The sequence below is a fragment of the Ochotona princeps genome, chromosome 8 (genome assembly GCF_030435755.1).
Source record: "Ochotona princeps isolate mOchPri1 chromosome 8, mOchPri1.hap1, whole genome shotgun sequence".
NCBI lineage: Eukaryota > Metazoa > Chordata > Mammalia > Lagomorpha > Ochotonidae > Ochotona > Ochotona princeps.
In genome coordinates, this window is record NC_080839.1 from 58,641,798 (window position 1) to 58,664,722 (window position 22,925).

The 22,925-nt window shown below is 40.1% G+C and overlaps 1 protein-coding gene across 6 annotated transcripts in view; it reads right to left on the reverse strand.

Moving 5' to 3' along the window:
- LTBP1 (latent transforming growth factor beta binding protein 1) overlaps positions 1-22,925 on the reverse strand; it is a 388,845-nt gene that overhangs the window by 86,297 nt on the left and 279,623 nt on the right. For all 6 annotated transcript variants that reach the window (XM_058668099.1, XM_058668100.1, XM_058668098.1 and 3 more), the window contains 6 exons: positions 22,681-22,780; positions 22,102-22,200; positions 15,074-15,199; positions 13,830-13,955; positions 13,058-13,180; positions 9,178-9,297 (listed from right to left, as the gene is read on the reverse strand). In XM_058668099.1, coding sequence (XP_058524082.1) covers positions 9,178-9,297; positions 13,058-13,180; positions 13,830-13,955; positions 15,074-15,199; positions 22,102-22,200; positions 22,681-22,780 — 694 coding nt within the window. The remainder of the gene's footprint in view (positions 1-9,177; positions 9,298-13,057; positions 13,181-13,829; positions 13,956-15,073; positions 15,200-22,101; positions 22,201-22,680; positions 22,781-22,925) is intronic.

The window sequence follows — 22,925 nt, forward strand, 5'->3', positions numbered from 1 at the left end:
TTAGACAAGACTTCTCAACTTGACCTCCACGAATCCAACTTGTTAATACATTGGGTATTTTCTTGATGTCCCATATACAACTCAGAATAAAGTCTCTATAACCCAAACTGATTTCTTTCTTGCCCTTTGTGTTATCCCTCATAGTAATGAACAGTATCACCCAGCTTTCAAATGCCCTTTAGATCCCTCAGTCTCCCTCTTTACCCACATTTGATTTATTGCCAAGTCATGTCTAACTACTTTCTAAATCTTTCTGAAATGTACACATTTCATTATTTTCCTACTACTTTCATTCTCTCTCACATGAGTTACTGCCTTAATCTTTCAAGGTATTTGTCTAAGTACTGTCCTTTCTAATCCATTTTCCAGCCAGTCAACTTTGTAAAAACAGATCTGATCAATGGTGCTGCTCCTTTACTAGGAAAACATTTGATGATTTCCACGATGCTTCAGTTTAGTTAATAAAGTAAGAGGCTCTCAACTCAAGAGAAGGCCTGGCTCCCACACATCCATGTAAGCATTGGAAAGATCTTCTATCAATGCTTTGAGAAGCAAGAGTCTCTACCTGCACACCACTGTATCACACAGAGATGATTATGTCCCTGGTTTTCCATTTCTGGGCTCAAAATTAAGCTTACTCTAAGAATACTGCCCAATTGGGTAGTGTGGAGCAGGAAGTTAAGCTACTATTTGGGACACCTGCAATCCAAGCAGAGTGAAAGCTTGAGTCCCAGTCTCTTCACCTCTGATCCAGCTTCCTAATAAAAAACATCCTGGGAGTAGCAGGTGACAGCCCAGTGTTACACCCCTGCCACCATGGGAAATACAGATCAACTTCTTGGGTCCTGTCCTCAACCTGCTCTATTCTTGGCTGTTGAAAGTACCTGGGGGAGTAAAAGAGCAAGTGAAAGATACCGTTCTTCCTCTCTTTTCCACCATCTTCTTTTTCCCTCTATCACTGCCTTTCAAATAAACATTTTTTTTCCTACAAAAAAGGAACATTGCCTAAATTTATCCAGGGCTTGGACATAACGAGTTCAACAGGCTTTTCTGTTTTATCTCAGGCAAAAATGTTACCATAAAAAACACTGTGATATAGAAAACTGCCCTCTGGATGCCAAACAAAAAATTTACCAATGGTCATTCAGTATATAACAAATTGGCATTTGCTACTTGACAAATTAATGAACGCCTCTAGACCATGAATTCTGTCTGAAGTTGTTGAGGTCAGACCTTTTGGATATGGCAGTTCAAAGGTTTACACATCCATCATTCTACGTTGTCAGACACTCCAAATCACTCATCTCCTCCCAGGTTTCAAGCCACTCTATGAAATGCCTTGTTGAAAACTAGACATGCCATTCCTAAAGAATTTCCTGGCTTGTCAGAAAAGGCTCATCAGGGTAGTCCAGCATAATTTGTACCTAATGAATCCTGGCTGGTTTTTAACGTCACCACTTTGAAAAGTGTTTCACCTCAGCCTTCCAACCATGCATTCTATATCTCTTTGTCAAAAGCAACACGAAGATCATCAGTAATTCCTGGGACCCCACTCTCTCTCCTCTTTCAGGGAAAATGAGAGCATTAACTGCTCTTGAGCTCTCTGGGAACATCCCACTACCCTCAATTTCACATAGATGACTCCCCTGCTGGTTAGCACTCTCAAGGGGATGGATCCTTCACTGTCTTGGGACACATTTAATCTGGGCCACAAGATTTTTCTTCATAATGCCCTTTCCTAAAATCCTGGCAATGCACAAGACTGCCTGAAGCTCCTTTGTGATGGCCATGACTCTTTTTTTGTAGGCACAGAGGGTTTCGACAGCTAATATCATTGTCAGGGTCTGCCAAAGCTGTCTCCTCTTATACTCCACCCATCAGTTCCCTGCAATTGGCTATAAATTTTCCCAGAACCACAGTTTATTTGCATAATGCTGTACTTCCAAGGAGATGAACTCCCAAAGACTGCAAACTCAGTAGTCATCTGACCTCATTAAAATCTTTATCATCAAGACAGACTTCAGTAACTGAATAAAATCTAAGCTAGCAAAATAGCCTAGTATATCATTACAGCTATATGAAAACAGAGGGTTGTACTTCACTACAAATATGCCATTACTTTAATGATTCCTAAACTATGGATCACATATAATCTCTTGTATTAAAGATGATGGGAGAACATGGTTGCCAGAAAAGCAAGCATGGTAAAATGAGAGACACATGCTCATCAGGCCACTGTGATGAAACAAGTTCAGCTTCACTTGAGGTATAGGAAATCTTCACGCTCGTACCAGGCCCTTGCTGTCGGTTCCAATGAAGTTAAAATATGTAGTAGCAGAGTCGCTGACAAAAATTGTTACACAATCCTTGAAGAATCATCACTGCTCAGCATAACTGGAGAAGAACCAACACTCTGCACGTTGCACAGAGCCAACGATGATCTCATTGTATCAACCCAAGGACCCCAGCAAATTACAGGCTTCCTGCCTCACCTTTCTAATTGTCTTTCAGAAAAGCTCAACTATAGGTACTCATGCGGACCTGTATTCTCAAACTTTGACTCTCTGAGCCATTATTATTGCTGCGTTGAAAGAATAACTCTACTTGACACATACATATCCTTTCTACAATCTTAGATTCTCCATACTGTTTTTACTACATTCTTCGGTTTCTCATTTGTGTGTGGAAAACATTTCAGGCATATTTATGTGTTTTGGTGTGTAATATGTATTTAACTTACATATAAGGGATCTTCACAATTCATGGAAATGTATATTATGAAAAGATACAGATTTTGAATTTTTGCACCAAAAATAAGCTTCTATGTAAATTACGTTCTCCATCAACTTTTTAAAGTATTCTCATTTTTAAGTGTGACATGTTGACACATGCATATTATGTAGAAAAATCACACTAAAGTCACTGGTACATCTATCACCTCAGATCTATTTCATTGGGTTGAAAACATTCAAAATTCTTTTAGCTATTTTGAAACACGTAAATATGCTGTCAGTCATAATTATCAGTGCTATTCTGCCTATACAACTGAAACTGTTGCCATACAATAGCTCTCCCCATCTCTCCCTCTGCTACATTCCACCCAGGACCTCATAACCAGTATTCTAGTTTCTACTTCTTCGAGATCAACTTTAACCTCCACATTCAGGAGAGTTTATAATTTCATCTTCTATGAACTTTGTATACTACTCTCAAAAAATTCAGAACATGTGATATAGGGTTTTCTGAGTCTGACTTCTTTCATTTAATGTACTGACCTACAGATCTATACATGTTGCTGCAAATGACAGAAATTTACTATTTTTAAAAAAATGACTAAAGTCCATAGTATGTGAGCAATGATGAGATATCATGCCGCATAACAACGCTGATTTGTAGGATGCAAGGCGTTGGGAATGTTCTGCCATTTATTATCTGTACCTGAGAATAAGTACAGTGATCTATCTGGAAATCAATTACTACATGTGTACTGTCAGAATGAATGCCACAGAATCCAACAAAATGACAAAGTCAAAGTTCTCTATAAAACCACATAGAGACATTTTCATTGTAACAATGACTTCTTCCCATAGACAGGAGCTGCCCTGATTTCAAAAGTTGAGCTCTTAGTTCTTGTTTTGACAATTTTAAGCCTTCTCTGACATCTAGCAGATGCAGTCAAATGCTCAGTGAACAGTAAAAGTTAAAAGCCTACTTTAACCTATAATGATTTAGCATTAAGAGTGATATTTGTGCATTTTATAAAATTTGCAAAAGGTCTATGTTGTCCCTTGTTTCCAACGGACATGCTATATAAAATAAATAAATCCACTATGGACATGCTTAATTTCAAATAATTCTATGAATATTTATGTATTTCAAAAGGAATAACAGAGGCCAGTGTTGTGGCATACAGCCTAATCCTCCATCTGTAGTGCTGGTATCCCATATGGACACCGGTTCTAGTCCTGGCTGCCCCACTTCCAATCCAGCTCCCACTTATGGCCTGGGAAAGTGGCAGGTAATGGCCCAAGTGTCTAGACCCTGCACTCATTGGGAGACCCAGAAGAAGCTCCTGCCTCCTGGCTTTGGATGCCCACTGTAGTCACTTAGGGAGTGAAGAGAGGATGGAAAATCTCTTTCAAATAAAAAGAAAGTAAATCTTAGAAGAAAAAAAAAACAGATAACACTGAACCTCATAATCTGAAAATAAAACAATGACCTCTCCATGCTTTTCGTGCAATTTCTTTGTGTGTGCCTGGCTTTAGCCAAGACTTTAGCAAACTGGTTGTTAAGTGCACTGAATGATACAAAGTTCTTCAAACACCCAAAACCTATTTAGAGAGTTTAGAACGAAGGCAGGAGATCAATTGAGAAACTAACAAAGAAGAATCACTCTGACAGAATCTCAGAAGTGTGCACTGCCAGGTTACTTGATATTATTACAGACTCAGCTACAGAGCAACTAAACCCAAAGAGGGTCAGACCCATGCATGCTGTGGGTGAAAGTCAGCCTTGGAAGGCAAGAAGAAGATATAGAAAGGTATTATCATAGAAGACTAAACGTTTGTTACAAACAACTCTATACATTTCAAATTCTCAAATATATTCCACCTAAATGAAAATGATATGCAGTTGAAACAAAACTAAAAATTGTTACATTCATAAAAGAAAGCTCCTGTTCACAGAGTTAAAAACTTCATGACACAATTTTATGGAAAGCCATAGAGAATATGATTGTACAGAGAAATAAATTTTGTCATATTTTGGTCTATCAATTTTTTACTGTGTTCCTTGTATTTCAAAGCAGAGCAGTAGAGAGAAGGGAAATATGTTTAGGGAGAAATGGGATATAACATGTCAGGTGCTTCATATTTCTTATTTCAACAATAAATCCTACAGGGAAGGAAAGTTTTTTTCTTCTTTTAAAAAAGATATTTATTTTTATTAGAAAGGCAGATTTACAGAGAGGAAAGACAGAAATGGAAAGATATTCCATCTGCTGGTTCACTCCCCAAATGGTTGCAATGACTGGAGCTAAGCCGATCCAAAGCCAGAAGCCTCATCCATGTCTCCCAGATGAGTAAAGGGTCCTAAGGCTTTGCATAAACTGGCAACCACTTGGGATGCTGGCACTTGAAAGTGGAGGATTAGTCTGTTGGGCCATGGTGCTGGCCACAAGGAAGATATTTCAATCCCAATTTTAAAGATAATGACACTGAGTTCAAGAGATCATGGAATCCCAAATCCCAGGTATTCAGGAAACAACAAATCTCTACATCAAAAATATTGAGCATCTCTTTAAATATCTAAATATTAGTGTGCCTCCTTGGGAGATGACTCAGCAAATTCAATTCCTGTCCACACTCCACGAGTTCAGAGGAATCTGTAAACTGAGGATGTGACAGGCTAACATCCAGGAGGACTGCTCCCTGGTTGAGCTCTGGACAGAATCCACAGTGATTTGTCATTCAAGGTGGAGATTGAATGGGCAACAACTCCAAGCTGAATGTTAAGTTCAAGGAATGCAGTATGAAATGATGAAAGTGGTTCTCCAGAGAAAACCAAAATCTCCAACTTGAAAGAGGCAGCAACATTAACAGAAGAGCCAAAATAAGCTGCCAGGAAGCATTAAGGGATGATGTGTGCTAGGTACAGTTTGGAAGTAATAGGTAACGTCTGAAGTGGACAATGACTATTGAGAATGAAGGATTATTGTCCTGAACTAAACACTAGGAAAAAGTGTGGTCCTCCTGACAACACTCACTTACATTTTACCTGTATTTCCCCCAGAAAAGTTCTGTTCTTTCATAAATCAAAGAAAAGCATTTCTCAATGAGCTCTAGCTCACACAGTATGAATACAGTGAAGCCACGAAAGCTATTAGTGAAAGAAGCAAAAAGTGAACTAGCCAGAAGATAGGGGCTTAACAGCAACTCTTATAGAAGCCACTTAACAGGAATAAAAAGAGTCAAACTGATGTGAAGATAGACAAGCTTAAGAGGGGGGAAAAAACAACCCAGAGGTATAATGCCAAACATCAGTACTATGTAAAACACCACGTGTTTGGGTACAATTTGAAAATATGCAGCCAAAGAGAGGAGCACTGTATAAAAATGAGACTAGAATTTATGCAAACCCAAAACCCTAAGACAATCCTGTCTCAGATAACACCTGCCTCTCATTTCAAATAAATAATAAATATTACTAAAGACATATGCCAGATGCAGTTTATCCAACATGGTGTGACTACAGGAAAATTTCCAAAGCTTTAACTTAACACGCACTTTTTCAATTAGACACCGAAAAAGAAAATCCCATCAACATGAATCAGTAACTGATCTGGACTGACAGAACACAAAAAAGGATGTAAACTGGTCACAGGTACCTGTTAGTGATGGAAATAAATGATTAGCAAAGATCTGTCAACACTCGACCCCTGACCTCCACAGGAACTTGAACACTCCCTGAATCTCTGATTCCTTTACATATCTTAGGATGTTGATATTCCATGTTTTACTAATTCATTCATTGATCTGTAAGCACCACAAGTGCAACAAGTAGAGGGATTTTGCTTCGCTCAGTATCTGCTATTTTGGGAACAGACTGGTACAGAGTAGGTGTGCAGTGTACTCCTTAAGTGAAATAAATGTAGGTCAAATAGTGTTATTGATGAGCTAAAGTCAAAAGCAGGTGATGGAAACCAGTGTTGTGGCAGTCAAGATTAAGCACCACCTGTGACACCAGCATCCAGTATCAGAGCACCAGTTGCAGTCCTGGCAGCGCTACTTCCATCTAGCACCCTGCTGACAGTTCTGGGAAGGTAGCAGATGTTGACTCAAGTACTGGGTTCCTGCTGCCCACACAGGAGACTAGGATGAAACTCTAAGCTCCCAACTTTGGGCTTTGTCCAGCCTTAGCTGTTACAGATATTTGGGGAGTGAAAGCGTTAGATGGAAGACCTCTTTCTCTTTTCTATTACTCTGCCTTTCAGATTAATTAATTAATTTAAACACCAGGTGACTTCCGAAAATTAGAGTACCAAAGCAAAAAGATCAGAGCTAAGCTGTCTAATGGCACAGAAAAATACAGCTGATCATCTATTAGCACTAAGAATTCAGGGAAAAAAAAAATCAGTCCCCTGCCTGCCCCAATACGAAAACAACGTCTTACTGGAATATCTGCTTTTTGTCACACTCAACTTTTCAACATCTGAAAACTCTAGCACCATAAAAAATAAAGATGGAAATTCCGTTTCAGCCTAATCTGCAAAAACCGTCATGAGAAATTCCGAAGAGCTGTTAAGTCCAGCATGAATGATGGGTGTATCTGCAATTCTATCATGGAAGTATGGCTTAATACGTAGTTTGCATGGAGCCTAAAATTTCACCCAAGGCAGGGGGAAACAGTGCCTTGCCTACTTTTAATGATAGGAAATGCGTGATCTCAGCAACATAGGAATGAATGCTACTGCTCACAGCAAAGAGGGAAACTTGGGACTTCAGTTGGGTTGAGCAACACGGTGACCTAACAGTTCTGCCTATGATCCCTCTCAGCTGGTTGGCAAAGCCAACACTGCTTTTAAATGAGGTGTTGTACAAAACCTTGAGTGATATGTTTGTATATGTTATACACACAACATATATAATCCTCCATGTGTATATAGGTACAAGAGCTTATTTAGTATGGTTTATACTGAAGAGAAATCATTTGCCAATTTGGTCAGTCACAATCCATTAGCCAATTCGTGAACCAGGACTGTGTTTATATTACTATTGAGAGTTGCAGTTATTCAAGGTAGAGACCAGGCAATGTTCCTAGATTGTGCACTGCTATGTGAGAATGAGAACATGAATGGAACCTGGATAGACAGCTATGAAGCACAGGCCAAAAAGGAATACTAAAACCAAATTCACTCTCCAACAGTACCAATTGTATCAACAACTGCTCATCAGGTAAGCAACTAATGTATCCACATTTCACAGTTCCACAGGTAGAGGACCCTTGGGATTGAGCACAGGCTCTCAGGGCACAGGGCCACCTGCAGCAGAGGCAGAGTTCGAGCTGCTGCTGCTGCTGCTGAGAAGGCCAAAGCTTTCTGACAGGTAGGCTGCAGTCACCAATACTTATTCCCACCTGCACCAAAACAACTGAATGTCTTCCCAGAAACAGTTGAATAAAGATCAATTGTTTTGTAGCTTTGCTCTGCTTGATCCTATAATCTCACAGCATCTCAGAGCCCTTCTTCCTATAACCTGCTGTGTTTACAAATCCACAGTTACTCAAGAAGTGCTGGAGTGAAAGTCAGTATCTCATCAGACAGACGGTAAGTGCTGTGAGGAAAGGGTTACAGCCCTTCTTACCCCTCCAATGGATCTCAGAAAACTCCGGGGATATATAGTAAGTTCTTTGAGGGGAGAAAGCAAACAATGCATGCATGAATGAAAAACTTAGCTCACATATTCAGAGCTCTATTTTGGAATGAAAAAGTTGTAAGAAAAAAAAATCACCGAGGCACACATCAATGGCCTATCTCGTTAAGCTGCCAGCTGCAGTGCCAACATTCCACTTAGGTTTAGGTTCATAGTCCAGCTGCTCTGATTCAGTTCTCTGGGAGTGGCCTGGGAAAAGCAGCAGGAGATGCCCCAAGTACTTAGGCCCCTGCTACCCACTTGCAAGATCTGAAAGAAGCTCCTGGTTTGGACTGGCCCTGCACTGGCTGTTGTGGCTACCTGGGAAGCGAAATGGTACATGAAAGAACCTTATCTCTATCTCTAACTTTCAAATGAAAAAAAAATCTTGATGAAAAAAATCACACAGCAGATAGACACACAAAAGATGATCATCAACTTCCTCCAAATACTGCATTTATTTCTATTGTTGTGTGTTTGCGTGGGCACCTGCCTGTATTTCTTAATTTTGTTGTCTGATAGCTTCTTCTGATGCCTATTCTCTTTTCCAAGCTTCTTCTCTCTGTTCCTCTAGTGCTTACCACTGTATTTGGCTTTGGTTCTTTATCACATTTGAGATAACAATTCATTGGTGTCCTTCACAATCTCTCTTTTTTCCAGCTTTTTTTCCTCACAGCTTCTTAGAAAAATCTAAGTTTACTGATATTTTTCAGAGATCAATTGGCATTATTCCAAAAGCAACCAAGCTTGGATCACACGTAGTACCTACCAAGGCACTGTCCATTCCAGCCCCGGAATCCTTCTGTGCAGGGAACACACTGGTAAGATCCAGGAGAATTCACACACTGCTCACCCGGACAAGTACTTGGAGTCAAACACTCATCAATATCTGAAAAATCAAGAAGGTGGGCCATGAGCGTTTTAGCAGAATAACCAAGTGAAATCTGACATTTTGTGATGAAGGGAGAAAAGGCACATTATATCTACATTTCTGTAGTGAAGACAAAAACAAGGTAGGAGACACTGGATCCAGACTTACCCCAATGGCAGAGTGAATGGCCAGATACACCTGGATTAAAGTATTCACACAAATTCCAAGGGAGAACTTAGCCCCAATTCTTTGTCTGGCAGAGCAAGGCCTTTCCACTCTGGGAGTTGGCAGCTCTTCTGGGGCCACTTTGTTGGACATCTAATCTTTGAAGGAATAGCACAGCTTGCCAGAAAGCAATATGCTCAGTGGAAATGAACATTAGCATCCATCCATCCACCTGGCTACAGAGAGCCTCTGCAAACACTGAGTGCCCCCAGAGAAATCTCCATGGTGGCTTCATGGGCTTAAGAGCCTCCTAAATTTGAATAATTTAAAACCTTTCTGATGATAGGAATTCCTTGGAGGTGAATAAAAAAAATTAGGAGAGTGAACTCATCACATACTTCCAAGAGTTTCCAGAAAACATGGTGCTCTGACCATACGTCATATTTTCCTATTCCCAGCTAACTGATTCATCATTTTTCTTTTTGATACCACAGGAAAAAGTCACATTCAAGATGACTGACTTTCAGCAGTTTTAAGAATGCCTAAGAACCGCAAATGGGAAAGAAGTTACATACAGGAAAGTTCAGTTTAAAATCAGTGGTAACATGGTGGTTACGAGACCCATGTGGATTAAGTATTTTCTTTCTGAATTAAAATTAAAAGATTTATGTCTAAGTGCCTATTGGGCCTCTAATCACAGTGAGCACTTAAACAGGTTTTTCAAGGACACAAGTTGAAAAAATATATAACTGATATACTAAATAATTTACAGGAGTATTTGAGGTCTTCATTCTGGTAAAACTTTTAAAAGATTTAGATTACTTATTTGAAAAGCAAAGTGATGAGGGGAACAGAAGACAGAAAGAGGGAGAAAAGAGGTCCTCCATCCCCTGATTTCCAAATAGTTACAACAGCCACAGAATTGGGTCAGTTCAAAGATTGGAGTATAGATGTGTGGTGGTCTCTCAGATGGATGACAGGAGCCCAGTTAGTTTTGAGCATCTGTGCTGTTTTTCCAGGCACATAAACATGGAGTTGGATTAGAAGCCAAAGTGGTGGGACTTGAAAAGAAAATTATATGGGTATTGTCAGCAGTGGGCTAACGTGCTGCGCTACAAGGCCAGCTCCATTTTGGTAAATTCTTGGATAGTATCTCTGTATATATTTTTATCTTGATTGGACATTGAGAGTATATAGAAACTTCACATGATAATCCATAAACATGCACGGCTTTTTGTATCAACTAAAAATAGAAAACCGGAAAACATTCATCACACACTATGTATCATTCAACATGTGTGAAAAAACGCTGTAAGTGAAAAAGCCGAAAATGACATTAACAAAATAAGCACCAGGTCAGTGCCATAAATTGCTTTTATCAGTGAAAAGTCTTGCCAACAGACAATGACATGCAGTGATTTTTTTTAAGGTCAGATGTTCTAGAACTTCTTGTTCTACAAAATGATGCTGCTTGCCAACTTCATTTTCCAAGCAGCATTTCAGTCTCCTCTGGATGGGATTTATTTATTTATTTATGTAGCACCAACCACTCAGAAAATGTCACTCTCAGGCAGGTCCCTAAGAAGGGGTAATTTCGACTGCTAGAAGATGACACCCTGCTCCTTCTGGCAGTTCCTACCTCTGCTTGTTCTCTCTTCCATCACTCCGGGACTACCTGCCTTGAAAGAGCAGCTGAAGAGAATAAACTAAGGCAGAATGAGATAATGTCTGTAAACCACAATAAACTCCTTGGAGACTGGTCCTGTTTGAAAGCAACTGGGACGGTGACAGCTGAGAAAATCCTGAGTGAGCCAGAAGCCCCGTGACCTCTGGTTCTGGTCCATGATCAAATTAGAAAACAGCCATGCTGTTTGGCTCTTGTTTCTTTTCAGACCTTTTCTTGGGGGATAATCAAGTTATAGGTTATTTACTCAGGGGAGCCTGGTCACACTTCTGCTGAAAAATCTCCGAATATTGAACATTACTGTCTTAGCTTTGCGTATAATCTCATAACTTTCCATTTCTACCTCTCTCCATCGTTCTGTTACTTAAATATCTGATCCCTTCATTCTGGGCTGAGTGTAGAACCATAGGATGTTTAAGCACTGGACTTTGTAAGATGTTGCTATGCATACAAATGCTTGCCAAAGGGATTCACCTTTTTTTAAAATCATTTCCCACATTATAGATGAACTGCAAAAATCTATACAAAAGAGAAGGGGCCCTAGGGGAGAGGGCTTAGAAAAAATGTTTTGAGAACTAACAAGGTGTCTGGCACCTTACAAGCCACTGCCACACACACACTTAACTTCCTGGTAACCCTGAAAGTTTGCTTTCTGGCTCATTCTATACAGGTGATGAACTGAGTTTCAAAGGTGCTAACTAATGGCTCAGCTCAGGCCATTACTGTGTGTGTGTGTGTGTGTGTGTGTGTAGGGTAATGTGAGCTGATTCCACAGTTCTTGCTCTTTCACTTTCCCACACCGCCTGTAGTCAGCAAGGGAAGACTAGGGACACTTTATACCTGTTCTGGTCCCCAGGGTTCCTCAGCCATCGGGGCTCCATTCTACTCTGAGCTGCTCAGGGATCCAGTCCCACTTCTCTCCAGACCTGAGCCCAAGGGAGAGATGTAGCTGTGAGACTGTCAAAATGTCTACCTGGCCCTCCCTCTAGGCTTTACCCATTGGAGCTGTGAAGAAAATCAGCAGGCAGCAGCTGGAGGGCAGTGGAGAGCAGTCTTGCCAACTCATCTATTCTCTCTTTGCCCTAGAAGCTCCAACAATCAGACAACAGGTGGGTCTTTGAACATTCAGATGGAGACTCCCCAGCCCCCAGCTCCACATCCACACCAAGGCTGCAGGCACCTGCCTGGGAACCTGTGTCCCTGCCTTAAAGTATCCATGGCAGGATTCCAAAAGCAGTTAAACAGACTTCATTTAAAAAATGCATCACTGTGGTTTCAAAAAGAACTCATGCCAACTGGAAATAAATATAAGCAGAACTAGTATTGCATGGATAATCATCTTTGATTTGCCATAGATTTTCGAAAACATTTTTTTATAATGAGTGCAAGCTCATGGATGTGGTCAGTAATGAAGAAATTCTATCTAGCACAGTTGGAATTGGACCCAGAGCTGGTCAGACAGTAGGGAGTCTGCAAATAAGTCCCAGAACACATGTAAAAGGATGCAGGGGAGACACAGGAATGTGACAAGGTGAGGAGGTCGAAAAACGAAATATCAACAGTGCTTACACCTGCACCATGTTCCCACATAAATGAGCCAGACATCACAATTAAGTCAGGGTTTGTCCTAAGATACTCTGCAATTAATTGTTCTAAAGTGATTTCACTCCAAATACCAGGGAAAGCAGATAACGAGGTGAAAATTAATGAGTGCATGAGGTGGAAAACAATCTAGAGAGAGTCAGAAAAGTGAGGCAAGGAGGCTGTGAATCCGGCAAGCAAGTGCAACAAGTTAGGGCACACTGGTGCTGTACAGAATGGTAGAGGAAAACCAGGACAGGAAAGGTACCCAGCCTGCGTTTCACAGGCATGTATGCTCAATACACAGAGGCAGGTGGCTCAGGCCCCTCGTTCTCCCAGCTGACTCACCCTCGCAGCGGCCCCGTCGGTTCATGCGGTACCCACTGTCACAGTATTCACACCGGTAGGTGCCCACAATGTTGACGCAGCGCCCTTCCCCGCAGATATCCGGCCTTAAACATTCATCCACATCTATGTGAACGAGAAAACACTGCTAAGTGTTATTTTTCCAAAACATCATTTTGACCCTCAACTGCTTTCTCTTCCCTTTGTTGGACGTGCATCAGAATTGCGTGCTTCTGATATTCAAGTGGCATCCAGAAGTAAATATTTAGTGGATCTTGTCATTGTACGTATCTTACATTGTTCCTTCAAAAATGTTGGAGTGGGAGGGAGAAAAGGGCTGGCATTGTGGCCCAGCATGGTAAGCCCACTGCTTACAGCACCAACACTCCATATTTAATAGATGATCTCAGTGCTGGGTACTGTGCTTACAGTGCAGCTCCCTACTGATGCACCTGGGAAGTCAGCAGAAGTTGTCTCAACTGCTTGTGTCCCTGCCACCCTGAGGGAGACCTGGAAAGAAGTCCCATTTCCTGGCTTCACTGTGATCAGATCCATCTGCTGTGGCCATTTGGGGAATGAGGATGGAAAATCTCTTTCTCTTTCCCTCTCTGTTAATCTGCCTTTCAAGTAAATGTATCTCTCTCTCTCTCTCTCTCTCTTTTTTTTAATGAGACCACTATGTCACAAGAGATGCTTAATGCAAATTTCTGGTTGTCTCATGGGGCCTTGGGGAATCTAAAACCTCAGATCTGAGAAGCTGTATCAGTGCCATTACCTATGCAGTCAGTACCCTCCCGGTTGGCCATGTATCCTGCTGGGCAGATACACAGGAAACTCCCTTCAGTGTTTTCACAGCGTCCCTGGGAGCAGAGGTGCTGGTCCTGAGCACATTCATCGATATCTGTTCACAAAACACAGATAAGCAATTAGTGCCGTGTTGCAGGAACAGTTTCCCATAGCTACTCTGAGAGTCCCAGGGGCCTCCCAAGTGCAGAAATAATACAAGCACACATCATCTCTCTCAGCAAATACTTGAAGGACTGTTTCTGTGAGGAGAGAAAAAACTTACTGCATATTGCTTCAAAGACTAAAACTACAGTAGTACCATGACAGTGGTGTTTGAAAGAGTCAGACTTCAGGTCAACATTGAAGGACTCTTCTGATAACTGGAGTCATCAAACACTGCAATTTACCTTCCACAGAGGCAGTCAGAGACTCTCTGCCAGGCACGTGGCTGCAGCTGGCCGTGGTCATCTCATCACCTTCCCTAGTTCTTACCTTAGGCTCTGCACGTGCTTACACATAGTGTGTGCAAATGAAAGGGAAATGGTCATGGAGCAGCCTGGTGCCTCCCCACCTCACACGTACATTGTACACAAAACAGCAAACTTCACACATGCTAAACTAGAAGATACACAACTCAGAGGGTGTTATTTTATAGCACCCTTATAATTTAGTGAAATCCAAGTTAGAGTTAACACATTAAAACACTGAATCTTTTTGTAAGATGAGTTTCTCTACATTAGTATACAGAAGATTCCTTATTCATGAATTTGCTAAGGGCTTCATGTCAGCATACATGAATATTCAGTTTAGAAATCTGTTAAAAATAAGGCTTTATGTTCTTGGGTATCTGAATGTAACTCCATTTCAACCTGCATTGTTTTTGTTACACTACATACATAGATACATAGATACACACACACACACACAAAGGCATATTGGTAGGTGGTAGGTATTTCTAGAACAATTTTGCTTGTTTCATCTGAGCTTTGTGAATTAGTACATATTTGTGTAAATACAACACATTTGAAGAAGTAAACAGTAATGGACAAGAAAAAAATATGCCATAAATTTGGCAAACCTTTTGCTGGAGTGTCTTTAGCTGAGGGATAAGCATTTTACAAAATTAAACACAGTGATGTTTCCCCAAGATGGTTAAAATGACATACTAAAAATATATTCTAAATAAGCAAATATTTGATATCAATAATTTTGATTGCTGAAAGTATCTCTTACCAACACATTTCTGCTGTTGTTCAGTTATATTGTAGCCATCGTTGCATTTACAGGCGTACCCCTCAGGCAGGTTCAGGCAGACTCCCTCACCACAGATACCAGGATTCACAGTACATTCATTGATTTCTTTAAAAGCAGACAAAAAAATGGGGAAAATCCATGAACAAAGATTTCATTGCTACTTGCAAATCTTCATGTTTTCTGACAAGCCAGCTCATTAACCATTTGAACACACAGCTAATCTCTGAAATCAAATATAAACTCACAGCGTTCCTACAATGGAGTAATCAGTCCCACGCAAGGACAAAACAGTTCCTGATGAAACAATTTCTAAGATGAACTGGAACAAGTGGAAATTCAGAAACACATCATCCTACGGGAAGTTTTTTTAGTAAGATCAATTTCTTTTAAAAGATTTATTTTGCAAGGTATAGCTAGAGTGCCCCCATCTGCTGATTCACTCACCCAGGTGACTACAATAGCTCATATTGGCCCATGCCAAAGGAGGAAGCCAAGAGCTTCATCTGGGCATTCCACTTAGGTAGCAGGGACACAAACACTTAGGTCATCCTCCACTGATTTTCTCAGGTCATCAGGAAGGAGCTGGATTTAAAATGGAGCAGCCAGAACTTGAACCAGAGTTGATGGGGGCTGCTAACATTACAAGTGGTGGCTTCACCAGCTATAAGGCAACCCTGGCTCCATGGGATCAATTCTTAATGAAAACAACTTCCAATGTGACCAATCAGTGACTCTGTACCCATTCTCATTTCACTTTACTTGATGCAGTATGACTATGTGATGTCTCTTGATGAGAAAACAGTAACTTCTCCATTAGTTAGCAGGACAGATTTGAGTTTCAACAAATATGCCCAGCCTCCTCCAAATTTTGCCATTAATTTCCATGAAACAGCTTCCCCTTCCAACAAGGTGTGCTTATTCTTCATTAGCCAATTTCAACTTCAGAATATTTTCTTTATATTGGTAAAGAAGAATCTTGTTCCAAATCTCCTCTGTTTGATTTCTCCATTATTCCTCCCCCTGATCCCTGGGTGATTCTTTCTTCTACAGAACCAGGCAGATTATCACTGTCCAAGTCCTCACTCACCATGGAATCAGCAGAGTGCTAAGAGTCAAGGGAGAGTAGAAACCAGCGAAATGAGCTTAATTATCAAAGGACCTGTGGGTTCTGAGATGGACTATTCTCCCAAGGGCCTCTATTTTCAATACTAATTAGAGAATTAACGGCATGGTGGGGATGGAGGAGCACTGGCTTGCAGATGGCACACATTCTGCTCCTTGTAACTTGGCAGTACAGCAAAAGTGATTAATCATTCCAAGCCCCATCTTTCTACACACAATGAATGGGAAAAATCCAGAGTCCCAGGGTTAGAGCATGATTTTGAAATACAATGACAATGTCTTGAAGTGACTGCCTGTAGCTCAATGCCTGAAACATTCCCTGTGCTCTAAGAAACTCAGTCATAAATGCCACTATTGATAAGGTTCATAACGAAGTCAACTAAGAAAGAACACACAATGAAGAAACAGCACAATGGCATCAGTGCTACCTCAGGCTATTGTTTCATCCTCATTACACAGCAAATGTTTGAAAGATACTGTGTCAGTGAGACCAAGGAACTCCCAAGGAAAGTAGTTTGGTGCCTCTGTGGCACAATCAACAGAACCCAGTTTTGTGAAAGGAGTCTGTGGATTCAATGAGAAGAAAAACAGGTGGGCTACTGTCACAAATAACTCATTGCAATTTTTGCAAAAAGGGGGGATATGAGAAACAGTACTTTCATGAAAATTCACTTTGGAAATGGCCTAAATCAGGGCTGAGGTTATCCTCCAAAACCACATTCTTCTTCCTTAAGTATTCACTGTCCTGAGACTTTAACACTATTCAAGCAAGATATTTGAAGCAGCAGTTTTTTAATACATAAAGTTACCTGCATATGTAAGAGATCTATTCAAAACTGTGCATTAACCAATTGTTTCTACCTTACAAGTCTATGCTAACCCACTATTAGAAAAACAAATTTGTTTACAACCAATATGTCAAAATAAAAAAATTGGGAAGCTAAATATATAGGTGACTCACATGACTAAACTATAACAACACAAAACAGTTATGACACATCCACAGCATACAACATTATTACAATCATTGCGAAGGGAAATGCTTCAGTGTCTAACAATATGCAGTTGGTGACAAATTGCATCACAGAATATGATCTCAATTACATTAGAATACACACAAAGAGAAAAGTGGAAAGAAATACCAAAGCTTCACGACTTATGGGGATGGGTATATCCTTCATGCTTTCTCATTTTCAAAATTTCCACAATAAGCATGTATTATGATTTTCATATCTTATAATCAGAAAGGCCTTATTTAAACATCATCCCTAGGGGCAGGCATTGTGGCACAGTAGGTTGGTGACTATACGAGAGGTCTGCATCCCATATCAGAGTGCTTGGCTTGAGGCTTGACTATTCTGCTTCAGATGCAGCTTTCTGCTAATGCACATCCTAGGAGCCAGCATATGATGGCTCAAGTGTTTGGGTTCCTCTCATTCATGTCGGAGATCTGATGGAGTCCTGGGCTCCCAACATCAACCTGGATCCAGCCCTGGCTGTCATAGTTATGAAGGGGAACAAATCGACAGATGGCAAATTTCTCTTCCCATCTCCCACAATTTCTTTGTTGCTCTTTCAAGTACATGAGAAATAAACATTTAAAATATATACAATTTTCTGAGCTACAAAAGTTTGAAAAGGTAGTCTTCACAGCTTTTAAGAATTTTCCTCTTTGTGAGGTTTTTTAGTGAAACAGTGTGAGAAACACATCTCTAATATTTATGTGATGTTACAGAGAGATGCCTGCTTTAGAAACTTCAAATATCTCTATTTCTTGGTTTTCTTCATGCAAATCATTAGTGACATTTACACTTCTTTTTCTGTAATATTCTTAAGTAGTGAAACACAAGTTAACAAGGTTTGCAAAAAAGAAACTGAATTAATTAGAAAATGAATTAATATAGCAGAGACTAGGATTCAAACCAAATGAAAAGGGCATAAACTCTAGTTTTCATGAAGCAATCACTGCCTTATTCCTGCACACATCAATTTGCTCATGACCAAATATTTGTCCTTTTGCAGGCCCAGCTTTAGAATGGGATTTTGACAAGTGTGAGATACAGTCTTTCATAATACACGATGCTCACTTCCAATGCATATGCTCCTTCCCACGCTTCACCAACTGTTTAGTCTGTTTCTTCTCAAGTGGACTGTGAGGTAGGGGAAATGGTTGGAAATTACAGCTCTGTAGTCTTAGGAAATGAAGAAAAATGGTCTTTCCTTCCAATTCAGTACTTTAAATAGAAGCTATAAGCTTGAAAGTACATTGCTGAAGAATGTTTGAAGATTTTTAGTGGGTGGCAGCATAGACTAGAGATGCTGCTTGAAGATGCTGCCCTTGGTTGGCAAGGCACTACACAGATGTATGAAAATGCTACGCTGACACCACTAGAGGGTACTAAGAGATGCATCAAAGGAGCAAAGGGAGTTTTTTAAAACCATATTTGATTTCTACACCAACCCATTCACCCTCCACACACACACACACATTCACACGAGTAATGAAGGTAACATTAGTCAATTTGACCTCAAAAGTCCCTTTAATCCACGTGCCAGCCAGAATCCCACCTTCCAGGTGGAAAACACCTGTGTCTGCAAACACCTGTGCCAGAAGAAAGTTGAGCAACACTAAGGTGGTGCTTTCTAAGGTTAAAAAAGGAAATCATTGGTATCAGCATTTTAAAGGCTTCCTCCTCCCAATCCCCAATCTCTCCCAGGGCTTTCATTCACAGTACACAGAAGCACAGGAATGTTATCTCAAAGAGCAGGAAATGATCTCTGCTTTGTGTGATTTTCAGAGCAAAGGCATGATGCTTTACATTTCTCTGAGAAGCCAATCACACACAGGTATGTGAGACAGTTCTCATGGAGTGGGTCCCTTCATAGAGAAATACATCTTTGTTGGACCAGACTTTGTCAATAGAAGCTCTGGAAATAGGACTCTGACATACCACAGTGGCAATGCCTCAGGCCAACATCAGCCTTACTGCTCTCAAGGGCACATGGGGCGGGGGGCAATGTCTTGTCTGTGACATGTTAGGCTTCCCAGACAGAGTGGGAAGTGAGACAGACTGGTCAAGTGTAAGAGTCATCACATGTTCCTGTTCACAGGGAAGTCCTACCCTCCCTTACCACATGTGCCCCTGAAACCATTTTCACTGGGCTTAGGATCTCCATTTATTTCTTCCATTGGAGCTCATTTTGAATTTGGAAAAAGAGCCATGACCAAAAGCCAATGGAAAACCAAATGCTCTATTTTGCCTAGCAACAAGGCCAACGGTGGATTTAACTTTCTGGGTATCTCTATTACACTTTCTAACATTAAGTGAAAAAGAACACTTTTGGCAGAATATGAAGAAGAGTATGCTAACCTTTAGCTTTTTCCATCATCATGTGATTATCTGAATAAATAAATAAATAAATAAATAAACAAACAGAATTTGGACATGAAAATGTGATGACTTTACATGGAAAAAAATGGTTCATTTTCCACGAGCACACATACTTTCTTGAGGTTGTAATGACTCTGGGTAATATGCTTCAGGGACCAGCATTTCTGAAATGATCCATTCTGTGTTCTGGAAAAGATCTGATGAACAAGTAGATTTCAAAATATTTGGGCCATGACCATTCCTGAGGCTTCTGCAAGGCAGTCATGAAGTGAAAGAGTGATTTCTGGCCAGTCTGCAAGGGCCACAGAGAAAGTTCAGGAAGAGCTGGAGGAAGGCATCAAATGTTAACTCATGCCCTGTCTTTTCAACTGCCTCACCATGAGCACGAAGTGTCCCACAAGTCAAACAGATGTTTCTACTTTGTAAACATTTGCCAGAGAAATAAAGGTTTGATTTTCCAACTTACCCTTTAGCTATTAAGACATGAGGCTGAATCCAGAATTGATATAATGAAACATGTAATTTATTTGCAAGCAGTATGCCAGTAATGCTTCAAGACACCAAGTTAGCTTTAAAAGTAGAAAACATCACACTTTCTGCAAATATACGGCCCCCATCATTGTGACCCGTCAGTGTCTGACTGAGAATGAAGAGGCATCTTCCAGCCTCACCACTATAAAGATATCATCATTAACCAATATGGAGCTGATTATACTCACTTTACACTCATAGCATTTTACCCCATTTTTCAACCATGGGTGACACTAATAGCAACAAATAACATTTATCTTTTCTATTTGCAAAAATAAAACTTATACACATTGCTCCTAAGACAGGTCATGAGATTATTTCTTACATCTCAGTTTGGCCTACATAGCAAACCAATGGGGATATCTACAATTTGATTTAAATTGAATTTGATAGAGCATCTTGGCCTTTTAGATGAGATCAAGTGAATTTGATAGAAAACAAACATTTTATGTTAATGTAAGTCACCATTTTTAGGACAGCTCTGAAGTTGCAATCCACTTCACTTCAATGATTATTTGTTTTCCCCATAGATTCTTACTCTATAGGAAGTGGGCACAGAAAAAAAATTTCACTGTTTCCCTAGAAGGAAATATTCATGCCTCAGACATGAGAGAACAGATGTTAGACCTGTGTACAATTGCCAAGTTCAAATTAAGCTGTCTCCTAACAGCTTCATGGAGTTGGGCTACTTTCATTTTCTCCAATCGGCTCTGCAGTTTAGTTGCAGCTGAGCAACTTCAATACACTATCCCTCACACAGCTGCATTTGAAAGAGAAACTCATTGTCTCTAGATAAACACAATAAACCTCTCCAAGATAGCTTATATAACAGCCTTGGTGACTGAAGATGGCCAGGCCCATCCAAAACTACAAGTTAATCTTCATATTACAAAATAGAAAGGCAGTGCTGAGAAAGAACTAGCAGTGTTCTTGTCGGCAGTTGTCATACTGCCACACGACAACCCCTGTTGTCAACATGAAGGCAAAGAACGAAAAGATCCCTGTTGACCAATATAGTGTATTCCAGGCTTGCATGTGGGCAGCCACATGAGCTTAACAAAGTGGGTGGATACATGTCTGACCTCAGAATACAGAATTTCAGCCACAATCACTTTTTAAAACTCAGCACCATTTCATTGTATGACACCCAACATTTCTACATCACTTTGTTCAATATTAGTGGTAAGATGGAAGAGTGATAGTCACACGGTACATGTGGAGAGGGCTACAGCTCTGGGTACAGCCGTACCCGGACTCCATCATGATACTAGCTCAAAATTCACTTGTTGAGCACTGACATGATGCCATGGGTAGGAAATTACACATCTAACTTCATGTGTTAGATTTATCATTTAAGACTACTTTCAGGCTACATGTATAAGATACAAGCAAAACATAAAGGAATTTTGTGTTAAGATTTGGGTTCTATCCGGAAGATAATTCATGACACACAAATATTTGAAAATCCAAGAACACTTCTGGTCTCGAGTACATCAGATCAGGTATACTCAATGTTTACTTCATTTCTCATTTTTCTCTAAGACACACCAAAGTAATAATTTATATACAGGCCTTTGGGAATATGATTTTCTTAGCTAAGGTATCTTAAGAGGATTACTGGATCAAATGGTCTATTTAAAGTCCTTTACACATATTGCCATTTTGTGATTTTCAAAAAAGTTAAACCAATTTGCATTCTGGAATTGGTCATTTTATGTGTCAACTTGATTGAGTTTAACGATGGTCAGACAGCTTGGAAAAATCCAATTAGAGGTGTGCCAGTGAGGGTGTTTCCAAAAGAAAAAAAATCACTGGAGCTGAGAGATTGAAGACTGTCCTCACCAGTACTGCCAGGCACCAACCCCTCGATGAGCAATTTCATACATTTCATATTACATTTTAAATCAGGTTCAGACTGTTTTATAGGATTTATGAGTTTAACATAAGAAATACTGTACCAACCTGTGACTTGAGTAGGTGCGATCACTTGGCTGGCACTTGATGTTGAAGTTTCAGGAGCCACTTCTACAGGCACAGGAGGGGATGTTTTTTCAATCACTACTATAAGAGGAAGTAGGGGATAAAAAGAAAATTAAAACCTGTTATATGCACTGCGATCCTATTCCAGAACGCAAGCATAACTTAGTCTAATAATTCATCACAGCAGTCCCTGAATCTCAAGAATGGCTATAGGTTCTGAAAGCTCGTAGTATTTATCTCCGGCTCTGGTTTCCATATTTAGCAAGAATGTCTGAGAGCACTAAAGAAGCCAAGAAAAATGACCATCCATCAAATGATAACCTTCAATAGCACTTCAGTAACTATCGTGGAAAACAGCAAAAAACTGAACTTTCCCATTTTTAACACTTAAAAATAGCATATTTACACTAGCACCATGTAAGTATATAATGCATCAGTGTGTACTACATTTAATACCAATTATGAATTTCAATGACTAAGCAAAATCAATGACACAAAACTTCCTAATCTATTCTTTCATTCAGAATATTCTCTCCAATACGACAGAGCAACATAAGCTACCTGGAAACTGTGGATGCAGATGGAAAGTTGAAATGCCTGGGGAGAGCTGGGGTTGACCAGGCTCAAGTTTGGTTTTCTCTCGATCCAAAGAAGGAATTTCCTGGATAATTGTATTAAAAGAAAACAGAAGGAGAAAAAAATATTTGAAAGTGGGAACTATTTTCAGTGTCCTATATGCTACTCTTTTTATTTAGTTAATATCTTCAAAAAGCAAATATATATCGCTGGGCATTAGACCAACCCCC